This window comes from Anser brachyrhynchus (genome assembly GCF_964034855.1).
Source record: "Anser brachyrhynchus genome assembly, chromosome: 3".
Taxonomy (NCBI): domain Eukaryota; kingdom Metazoa; phylum Chordata; class Aves; order Anseriformes; family Anatidae; genus Anser; species Anser brachyrhynchus.
Window position 1 is genome coordinate 3,907,228 of NC_137696.1, and position 12,101 is coordinate 3,919,328.

Below are 12,101 nucleotides of genomic sequence, written 5' to 3' on the forward strand. Positions count from 1 at the left end.
TCAAGTCCTTTTAACTCCAGCCAGGAAGAAAGATTAGTAGCTGCCTGCACTGCTCCTACATTGTGAAATTTCCAGAACTGAGCTCTTTTACTTCCCTCTGGGAGACAGGGTAAGTAACAGAAAACTGAAATCAAGCACTGCATGGTTTTGTTCATGAATTGTAACACTCATGTTAGTTCTTATGGCCATAGTCGTACAGTATTGCAAAAAGCAAACAGCACTGATCTCCAAAAATAAAACATATTTGGAAACAATGTCCACTATGTACACATGTACCTCTCTCTTTTACTAGTAGATATGTTGGCAGTGTCACGCACAAAAGATTTGTACTGAAATTTACTTCATAATTCTCACAAGCAGAATGGGGTAAGCAAACAAGTAAAAAAAAAGTGCAGAGATAAAACCTTGTTACTTTAGTAAAATGGCATTTTATCTTGTTTTAATTTTGTAACATTTTAAAAAACTATTTAACACACATTCAAAGTTCCCTTGAAGTAACTTAAATAAAAATCCTAATAACTTAAACACAATATAACATAATCCAGTTTGGTTAGCTCCAGGTCAGCTGTACTCGAATCCAGAGAAGAAAAATAATCCAGCAGCAGTCACAAACCCTGCTTCTTAATGGTATGAAACATTATTGACTTTGGTGAGGCTTCCCATCTAATAATTTTACTTTTCCATATATAAGATATTTCACACTTATTTAAGAATAAATACAGTATTAAGCAGACTTACCTCCTCCACCTCCAAGAAGGCTGGAATTAGCTGCAAGAAGAACAAAAGGAGAATTGTTAGCATAGAGCTTCCTAAATACAGATGGTACCAAAACAGAAGATGTTTCACAAAATGTTTTCCATTCCTTTCATTTCAGTAATTTTGCTACTCTCCACTTACCCAAAATCATTTACTGCAAACACAATCTATGTAATTTGTAATCATAATCTTTACCTTTGCAATATCTTTGAACATGTAAGCTAATAAATAAAACAGTATTAAAGCTTAATGTGCTGAATAGCTTATGAAATTACAATCTTGAATTTATAATTCTATAAACTGCATTTCTTTTTGATTACCAAATGAAGTAAAATAGCCTTTCATTTTAGAGAAACTTTAGTCTCTCTTTAGAGGACTTTGATGCAACTTTTGATTACCTCTCCTCATTTTCTATGACATGGGACCTTTGAGGACAGCCATGAGAAACCTTGGCCCCATTGAAATCAAAGGGTGCTTTACCACTGCCTGCAATTATCTTGGGATTTCACTCAGCATGCTTAACTGCTTCTGTGCTACATCCATCCAGCTATCTATCCCGGAAATAGATAAATCGCTTATGGAATGTAGTTTTCAGAGCATGGTGGTCCAAGATGATCCCTCAAATGAAAGTACCAAAATTGGAGCCAAGCCCAACATTTTCTTTTCACAGACTAGGCAAAAACAAAAGAAAAGCCTAGATAAAGCTTTGAGTAAAGTATTTACCCCTTAGATATATGGGAAACCAATCCCTGTCATCATAATATTGAAAACAGTATAGAAGCAACAGTAAATGGGATGGACAAAGGTATTTATCACTTGTTGATGAGTACAGGAGAAGCAAGACAGAAAACTACTGTTCTGCTCCAGGGCAAGATACATAGAATAAATTAGGCATTTCTCAGTATCCAAACTTCCTACTGTCAAGAGATTGCTTCTACGATTTCCTTCAGCTTCTTAACTGGAAAGCTTTAAGTAGCAAATTCCCTGATGTTATTTTTTCCATCAGTTTCTTGAGACTTTCACAGAAAATTGACAGTTACCTTGCTTTTCCTCCATTTCTTTTTCCAATACTCTACATACATCTTTAATATCTACTTTCAGTTCAACTATTTGCAACCAGCTTTCCCTCACACCGCAGTGAAACTGTCTTAATCAGCAAGCTAAACTTTCCATCAAAGTAGCATGCTCAAGATCAAAGAGGGATCTCTGATTCTAAAAAAGCATCATATACCATTAGCACTATCTTACAGTAACTCAAGACATCACTCTAGATTATTCAAGACGCAATGTCCTTTAAAGAAATAAATATGCAATTTTATATCCAGCATAGCAGACAATATCAAATCTGAGTAAACCACAAACTAAATGGACAGTTAGCCATCCTAGGACTAGCTGTTCCTACATCTGTCGAGTGAGTGACTTGTTAAGAACAAAACTTAGAGGGATGTTCTTGTACACCTTTCTGATCAAAGCCTGGTTCTAATACACCAGAAGATTAAATAGAAGAAGATTGGGTGAATAATCATAGAATCATAGAATCATAGAATATCCTGAGTTGGAAGGGACCCTTAAGGATCATCAAGTCCAACTCTTGATACCGCACAGGTCTACCCAAAATCTTTGTTTCTAAAACTAATTGCCCACACAGCTTTTGTAGCCATTTTCAAATAACTGTTTGGAAATACAGGGAGGCTGGAGCGACAGGCACAAGCACAAAATGGAAAACTGAAAAAGATCATCTGTGCTTCATGAGCATCACGTTAAGCCAGTCTGTTAAAGTCTTGTGCTGATGAAATGGGAAGGTCTCCCACTCCCTTCTCTTTATATCACTCATCCCTGGCAAATGACAACTTTCCTGTTTGCTGCATGAATTCTTCCTTCAGATTTAACTCAGTAAACCAGGTGAAAATTATCCACTATTCTTTTTGGTACTGTTTTCCAACACATCACTGAAGTGAAATGGCTCATGGAAAAACACACAAGAGGAAGAACTGTGTGACAAGAAAAGAGACAATGGTGGCAACAGAGTTTGGAGAGATGGGATCCTCCCTTTTGGCAGTCAAAAATTATTACAATAGCTCCAGATCCTTAAATTTAATGTATCTGCATCCCAAGAATCAACTGTTTTCCTAGGACATCATTGTCACACTTACTTTGCTTTTACATGGCACAAGAATCATTTATACTCTTGGCTACCCTCTATCAAGTGCTAGCAGGGAACACATATTGCCATATATAAATTGACTTTGCAAAATACACAGTAATAGTAATAATAAATCATAGATTCATACAATGGTTTGGTTTGGAAGGGGTCTTTAAAGATCACCTAGTCCAACCTTCCTGACATGGGCAGGGACACCTTCCACTAGATCAGGTTGCCCAAAGCCCCATCCAGCCTGGCCTTGAACACCTCCAGGGATGGGGCAGCCACAGCTTCTCTGAGCAACCTATGCCAGTGCCTCACCACCCTCTGAGTGAAGAATTTCTTCCTTATATCTAAACTAAGTCTATCCTCTTTTAGTCTAAAGCCATTACCCCTTGCCCTATCACTACAAGCCCTTGTAGGAAAAGAGGAGAGAGATTTTTTAGAAGCCCCCTTTAAGTACTGAAAGGCTGTAAAATGAGGTCTCACCAGACCCTTTTCTTCTCTAGGGCTAAACAACCCCAGCTCTCTCAGCCTTTCCTTGTGGGAGAGGTGCTCCAGCCCTCTGATCATTTTTGTAGCCCTCCTCTGGACCTGCTCTGACAGGTCCCTGTCCTTGTGCTGAGTCCCCAGAACTGAACACAGCACTCTGGGTGGGGTCTCACAAAGGCAAAATGGAGAGGGAGAACCACCTCCCTTAACCTGCTGGTCACTCTTCTTTTGATGCAGCCCAGGATATGACTGACTTTCCGGGCTGAAAGCATGCACTGCCAGCTCATGTCCAATTTTTCATCCACCAGGACCCCCCAAGTCTTTCAATCCGTGTATCCCCGAATCTGTACTGATGATGTCTGGGATTGTCCTGACCCATGTGCAACACCTTACACTTGGCCTTGTTGATCTTCATGAGGTTCGTGTGGGCCCACTTCTCAAGTTTTCTCCAGGTCTCTCTGGATGGCATCCCCTCCTTGTGTCTTATCAACTGTACCACTCAGCTCGGTGTCATCTGCAAATATTGCAGACATACTGCAAAGATTGCTACTGAAATTCAATCTCTATATATTCCCCTGCTCTTGCCCTCACTGAAATTCAGTATTAAGGACAGACACAAATTAGAAACAGTCACATATTTTTACAGGAGCTTCCAAAGTACTCCTGTACCAGGTAACATCACCTGCAGTAAAATGAGCGTATCTGAGATAAAAATCAGCATAACATTCTGTTTCTCAGCATATGAAGTATCTACTGCCATGAGTCTGCTACACAACATTTCTTTTTGGCATTGTAGAATGCACCTACAATTACCGTTCTCGTTTTTGAATGAGTCAAATTCTAGGATTTCAGTGATTACCTCTGAGAGACATAGCTAAGATCTGCTCTACCTCACTGTTCCAAAAGTTTCCACTGCTAAAAAAATATTCTTCTGATATCCAGCCAATATCCCCATTGCAAAATCTCATTTACTGGCTTCTCAGAAAATTATGTTTCTCTCATGAAGTTTTCCTGACAATGCTCACCTTTCCAATACCTTCTAAAACTTGTTAATAACATATAAGTCAGCATCACACACTTCTCTATAGAAACAGCAAAAACATTTCCAACAGATTTTTGGCTCCAATGGATCTATTGCAGCTATTGGAATTGTGGCAGTAATTCTACAGGCTTTTTTTTTTTAACTTTTACTTTAGTTTATTTCTTATTAAAGCATTACACTTACATACTAAAAGGAAAATAAAACCCTTTTGCTATGATGCCAGGAAGGACCATAGCCAAACGATGATTACAGTATCCTTTCCAGAAAGATAACGTGTCACTCAAAACCCAGGAACTTGTATTTTCAGATGTTTCAGACTGTACCCATAAGGTTCAATAAAACGTACCACTCAGGTTTTGGGAAAGCTCTACCGTTAAAGAAGTACTTAGTTGCTTACCTCTGTAAGAACACCTCATCTGCAGCCAGAGCTAGGGATTTTCACCTCTATTCAGAGAGCAAGTCAGCACAGCCCCATGGCTGTAATCACATCATATTATATTGGAGCAAGTATAACCTCTCTTCTCAGGCCCCCAGTGTTAATCTACAGCTGCATTTCATCTACAGTGCTCCCACATGATCAAGTCTTGCAAAACACCTTGAAAGGGGTCCTGCTTTCAGCTTTCGGCAGGTATGAGGAACAAGCTATGGAAGCAGTCAACCTCCAAAGCTGATGCAGTCCAAACTGCCTCCCAGGTTGCACCATTGCGCTGTGCAAAGGCACAACTCCCACATCTAACTCAGGGCATGTCCAGCCCTAAGTAGCACATATGACAATATTTTTCTTTGTGTAGTTAACCCATCCTGACTAATCTTTTGTCCTTATTTCTGTATTCTACAACTGAGTAAGATTCTGGAAACACAGGAGATTTGGCAGGGTGGGGGGAGAACTGAATTGTTACCAAGTTACCAAGACAAAGAACAGTAAAAGAAAACAAATAAGCATAAGAGAGTCTCCAAAAAAATGTGAGGTCAAGATTACTTGCACCTCATTTCATTCCCCATGTCACCCTTTGAAGCTGACTTGCCCAACATATCTGATATTGCCTCTTTACAAGCTATAACAGATTCCTGGGCATTAACTCAGAAAATCCAGTCACAATACAGACCTTGAAATATGATTTTAATATGTACTCTTTTATACTTAGAGGAGTGATGACAGAGTGGTCAGGCAGCCAGCAGAGTACACAGCTCCTTGTCAGGCTCCAGTATAACACATGTTGATAAAGCCCCACTGAAAACACCTCACTTAGCAATGGCCCGCAAGAGGCAGCATAGGTGAGAGCTCATCTAACTTTACATGTTTCCATTTGCAACAGCTAACACAGACTTCAATTAAAAAAAAAAAACAGACACATTTAGGGAGCAATTCCCCGGGGGTATATTGAATAGCAGCTTCAGGATGAGACAAATCACAGCACAGGAGATGTTACGCGTCTCCACCACTTTAAAAGGAGTCTTGGACTCTACATTTTGAGACAGATCTCACCCCTGTCTGCCTCAGTACATCGAACAAAAGTACATCCAGGAGTAGTAATGTGCCTTTCAGCCTTTTAGGTCTAGATTTCTTATTATTAGATACATTAGAAGCATTACCAGTAAGGAGTGTTGCTGCAAAGTTCAGGCTCATCTCTAAGAAAAAAGCCATTTCAAAAAAATCCACATAAGAGAAAACACTGTCTCTATTCATTGAGTACAGCAATTTAGCCCTTAATGAGATGTTTATGACCCCAGATTCAACCAGAAATTCGGTATTTCTAATGACTCAGCACCTCGATGGTTTAGGCTTTTATTCTTTATAACATAAAGGAACAGCACCGGGACAGGGCTACTTAACTCCATGAGCACTTGCCTGTTCTACCCAGAAAACTCAACTTTTGCTCTAAGAAACAAAATTGTTTTCAAAACCCTTCTGCAGGGATGGAGGGGAAGAAAAAAAAAAAAAGAAAAAGAAAAAAAAAGAAAGACCTGGGAGAAAAGAATTTTAAGTAAGCTTAGTTTCTCATTGTGGAATACCCATACTGAAATCTCAGGTTACTAAAATGTACAAATTTGAATAATGACTATTCCAGCATATTTGACAAATAAGAACTGGGATGTGAATGTTTTAAATCTCAGCCTTCTTAATGACTGAAGTCATATAGCTTTCCAACACTTCTTCAAATGAATAAGCAGACCAGAAACTCTGGCACAAGTCTTAACATTTTGCTCAATATTCTCTTTACAACACTGTCCTTGCCAGGAAGAAGGATTATTTGAAATTTGTGGAAAGCAAATGAATGCTGAAGAAGTTCACCTCCAATGAAACTGAAAATCTTTCTATGCTGTAAGCCAAAATGTATAAAAAGTGAAAAAGGACCTGTGTATGGGTTGCTTAAACCGACATTTGCAGTCACAGAAATGTTTTTTTCCTGCTGTCAATTCTATTGAATTTAGAAAACAGAAATGATGCGAATACCAATTTTTGTGATGTCTCTGGAGATAACCTGCTTTTAGCTTTGTTAACAACATAGCTGACTAACTCTGGTTACTTTTTGTTGGCATATACTCATCTGACAACATTTTTAAAACGTAAATTCTTCTGGGAGCATGTCATTGTCAAGTATTAATGGCACTAGTAACTTAAATTGACATCTATGTCATGCAGCCATGCATCTGTCAGTGTAATAAAAATATACTTTTAAAAGATTACTTGATATTGTCTGACTTTGGCAGCAGATGTTTGAGCTTATTTTGATGTAAAAAAGATTAAATATTTTTGTCAATACTTTCTAATTGTGAAATTTATTCAAGAAGACATCTTTATAACTGGCAGTGTTGTAAGATGCAAGGCATTCTATTGCCTCAGACACCATTTTTATTCATCAATAAAACATCATAACAGGCAGCTGGTGAGCAGAGTACAAGTAATTTATGGAACAGGAAGCTACATTTCTTCTACATGTTTTCTGAATAAAAACCCCTTACCTGCCACTGCATTTTGTTTGATCTTTTCTCAAGAAAGCAGGGAGAACAAAGAAAAGTGAGCTAACAACTGCACCCTGTACATTCAACTATTTTTACACAAGATGTGTTTTGATGCCTTAAAGTAAAAAGCTTTAGGCTTAAAGATCACAAAGTATTTACTATATATACTTATATATAGTAAATAAAATGCAGTCGAATACAACATAGGAAAGTATAACCGCCACTATAATTAACTTGAAATACTTCCTTGCACGCAAAGACACCGCGTGCAAGGAAGGAGAGGTAAAATACCATTATAATAACACACACAGCCAGATTTGTGAAGTTATCTAAGTGCCTAATGATGCAAAGTAGAGATCACTAGAAATTAGAAAAGCCACCCAGCCTATGAAATATGATTGACTTAAAGTATTTAGGCACATCAGTAAGTACCACTATTAGCACCTTCCAGACACCTACATGCCTTTTGTAAACACAACCTCCAGATACTTATTGAATATGGAGGGTGTGACTATATCCTGCACACAGCCGTACACCACAAACAGCTCCGTGATACAGGTAGCAGTAATTTACTGTTTTCTACCATGAATTTCCACAGACGAGTCACTTCTCTCTATACCTGCAAAGGGCCTTCACCCCTCTGGACTAACACCAAACAGCCAAGGTGGGACTGAATCCTCCGGCTCATGAGCAAGCTGGATGCTGATAGAGATGGCCATGCCAGGATGGCAGGGACAGCTCGCCAGTCCCCATGGTGAGCTGGCTGCTCTGCACACCTTGGCCCCTCCATCTTGGAGCTGCAGGCAGGAGAGCAATCCCTGCACCAGCCGAAGACTGAGCCACCCTGCTCCTGGAGGCTAAGCCACTTCTGAGTTTAGCCTAGTACTGTGGGGTTTGATTGTTTTTTAAACAGATGATTGAGAGCACATCGTATTCTTGATACATACACAAGGACTTAATCTTCCATGTAGTAAGAAATCTTCTCTTCTGCTCATGCAAAAACCTCTGTAAATAAAAGTAAAGGTCTCTCCATTTCAGTTTATTGTTGGTTAAAGTACCAACTTCAAGCTCTCTTTCTAAGAAGACAAGGTGCCCAGAAGCATGACCTACTGAGTCTGAATTCATTTTCATGTTTCCATCATCTGTGGTAGCAAAACGAGAGACAATAGAAAGGGACTGAATTTTCCATGCCTTATTTTTTTCCCCAGATACTCAACGCGAATGCTGCAAATTTGTCTGGCTTTAAAGATTAATAAAATCTAATGGGAGACTTTGTCCAATTTAAAAGTAAGAGTCTTGTATTTGGACCTAATAAAATGGTTTTGTGGTTTACCCCAATCATACAGTCTATGCTACTCTATTTCCCTCTCTCACAAATTCTCTATGGAGAATGAATTGTTTCAACCAAGTTTTGCCATCTTTACAAATAAAGTAGTCATTATCTCCATTTCAAGCTTTTAAAGGGTATTTCATAGGTAGATTAAGCAAAAAAATAATAATATACTAGTAAGTGCTCTGGAGTTGAGTCTGTCAAGGTAATTGCCTTCACAACATTCTGAATTCAATATGGAAACAATAACTGTCATAACTTTTCAGTATTTTTCTTCTTCTAATACATTACCAACTCAATATATAATGTGCATTTATGCACGAAAGCTATTTTTAAAAGTTATATATTACACCCGTTAACCTTAATCAGTCATATGCAAAACATCTCTGAAATGTGATACCAATATATACCAAATATATTCATATATATATAAATATATATACATATATAAATATACCCACAAAACCCAATGTAGGCATTGAACACAGGCAAGGCAGTAGTAATTTGGTGCATCAGCATAATGTGAAAATAGTATAGACACAAGCACACAGCTATCACTCTGGCATTTAAAATTTCAACTACATTGGAGGCATACTTCGGAATAGAAGAAACAAAACATGCCAGGTTTTTACCTTACATTGAAATACACTAATTGCCTTAATGTAGGGTGAGAGAAAATTAACAGAGACTGAAATTGTCCAGCACATACTGAGGAAAAAAAAAAAACATGAGAGAAAGCGCTTGGCCAAGAGTACATCCTAAGCATTTCCATATAAACTTCCGTACAGAATGGAGCCTAGGCTCCAACTTAAAAAGGAGCCTAAATTTTACAATAGCCTGAGGATTTTAGTCACCATAATTGCTTCTTGGTGGGGAAGTCAATCAGAGTAAAGAACATAACTTAAAAGAAAAAACAAAGAACAGATGAACTTGTTTGTAAGGGTAGTCATCAGGACATCTCCAGTCCCAACACAACTCAGCAAAACATTTTCAGATGAAGTCTTGCAAAAACAGCACTTCATCACTTCACGCCTTCATACCTGTGAAATTCATGCCCTTCATACCAATCAACTGGTATTATTTTCAGCTAGACAGAAACATCTCTCCTAAATCAAATGAAAGTGATGCAAAAGAAAAGGGTTTCCTGCCAACGCCTTGTGGAGGACAGTTAGAAGAACCTGTTTTGTGAGGCTGATCTCATCCCTGGGAGGGAGAAGATGACAGACTCGTTGAATCAGAAGCTGCAATTTGAATAGGAAGGAACCAGAGAAGGCTAAAACTGGCTGGCATGCACAGAGCCGTCCATCATCAGGTTTTGTGTGAACCCCTCTGCTGAAGGCGCGCTTGGTTTTTGCATTCCTCTCATTCTTCATGGCAAACATGAAAAAGGCACAATGCAGAAATAATTTCATTCTAAAACACGGGTTGATAAATTGTCACACACACTACCCGATGGCTAAAAGGAAAGCTATGAATTAAGATTTCATCCATTTTGTGTGTCAATTTGTGGTTTGTTCAACCACTTAGAATTGCCATCTAGATCAAGGTATTTTAAAATATAGCTGTGATGAAACGTAAAGCAAAAGGAACTTATTTCAGGGCAGAAAATGAGGAAAAAATATTCAAGTCTACTACAGCCAATTCTTCATCTCATAATTTGGACCATTTGTGTGGTTTGTAAATGTAGCATTAAAGGGAATCAAAGTGCTGCAGTATATAATTAATCCATTTATGTAGAGTCATCATCAATATTTAAAAGCCTACACAAAACAGAATATGAGGTAGTCCTAGGTTCTACCTGCACAATTACAAAAGCAGTTTGGGTAGTAATTATTTCTAAATAATTAGTGAAATTTATATAATTCATGCATCTTTCCAGTATCCCAAAGGTATGAGAACATGTTATCTGGAGTACAGAAAAAAAAAAATAGAGTGAAGTTCTTTGTGCTTTCTTTGCTTTTGTGTTTTCAAAATTACAACCTGCCCTGAACCTCCCAAAGCCTACCTGTACACAAGAACACCACCCTGTGAGCTTTTTCTTTCTTTCGTTTTTTTGATGCATTGGTGGTTAGGGTGCACCTAACCACAAGATTTCACTTCAATTTTCTTCACTGGGAAATACTTGCACCGTATTTGACTTCAAAAAGGAAAATGTCTGATTGCAAAAAGTTTTAATAAAACAGCAATTATACTGTGATAATGAAAAAGAAATCAAGAGGTGATATAAACTAACACATTTCAGCCTTGAAATATTAATATTTAACACCCTGGTTTCCAAACAATAAAAACCCTAACTCATTATAAAATCCGAGTCCATTGCAGAAAAGAAGCTACCCGGGGCCCTGCCCGGACAGCAGCAGAGGAGCGCACGCGTCCTCGGGGAAACCATCAGCACGAGGCAGCCGGCGGTACAGGCGCACCCTGCAGCACTTCTGCTTTACCCAGAGCACAAAGGCAGGCTAAGCAAGGTCAGCCCTGGCTTCCTCTGGAGGGCCAACCTCAGCCAGGGCACCTCGGAGTAAAATTTTTCAGCAGCCACCCCACTGGCTTTGCTTCGGATATTAACACTCATGAACAACATTGTTATTTTAAAAAAAAAAAAAAAAAAAAAAGAAGGACAGAAAAAGAGAAAAGAGAGAAAATGAAGAAAGAAAAAGCACACGTCATGCCCTACCAAAACAGCCCTCGCACTTTTTTCCAGCTATGCAGACAAGACTTCACTTGCAAATTTTGCCGCAAAGTTAGAGGAAGGCAAGGTGTTATTGCACTGTTTTTGCAAGAGCAGCCTGGAAGGAAGATTTTGACAATGAATTATAAGCTCCTGCAAGCAACTAGCGCAGACATGTACAGTCTGAGAAGCCTGCAAGTCAAGCACTGAAGTAAGGTCTACTTTAAAGCATATCCAGCTGAGCAAATGTAACATGCTCTGCATATGAACATGTTATATAACCTCTCTAATGATCATTTCTTTATATAGCCTGAAATTAGACGCAGCTCCCACTGTGGTCAGTGTGAGCCACATTACAGAAGAAATAGAGAATCTGTTTATGTATTTTCCTGTACATTTTGTTTTCCAACACAAGCCTAAACTGTTGCTATAGGGCTAAATGGTGTACAACATCAGTCATGTATTCCTTTATGAAGAAAAGTGGAACTTAATAATCTGGATATTTCAGTCAGACCAGGAAGAATGCATTACATAAAATAGGGAATATACACCTTTCACTGTCCATAAGAACATCCTCCCAAATCTTTCTGTATACAGTTGTCAAATATGCTATTCTTACTTGAAATGAATGTTTCAAAAAGTTGCAATCTATAGCTACAAAAATCTTGAGAAGACCATAAAAGATATGAGTAAAGTGTAGCCATCA

At 38.5% G+C, this 12,101-nt stretch overlaps 1 protein-coding gene across 10 annotated transcripts in view; it reads right to left on the reverse strand.

Moving 5' to 3' along the window:
- MACROD2 (mono-ADP ribosylhydrolase 2) overlaps window positions 1–12,101 on the reverse strand; it is an 861,442-nt gene that overhangs the window by 680,747 nt on the left and 168,594 nt on the right. For all 10 annotated transcript variants that reach the window (XM_080587154.1, XM_080587152.1, XM_080587161.1 and 7 more), the window contains one exon: window positions 739–768. In XM_080587154.1, the coding sequence (XP_080443280.1) occupies window positions 739–768 (30 nt within the window). The remainder of the gene's footprint in view (window positions 1–738; window positions 769–12,101) is intronic.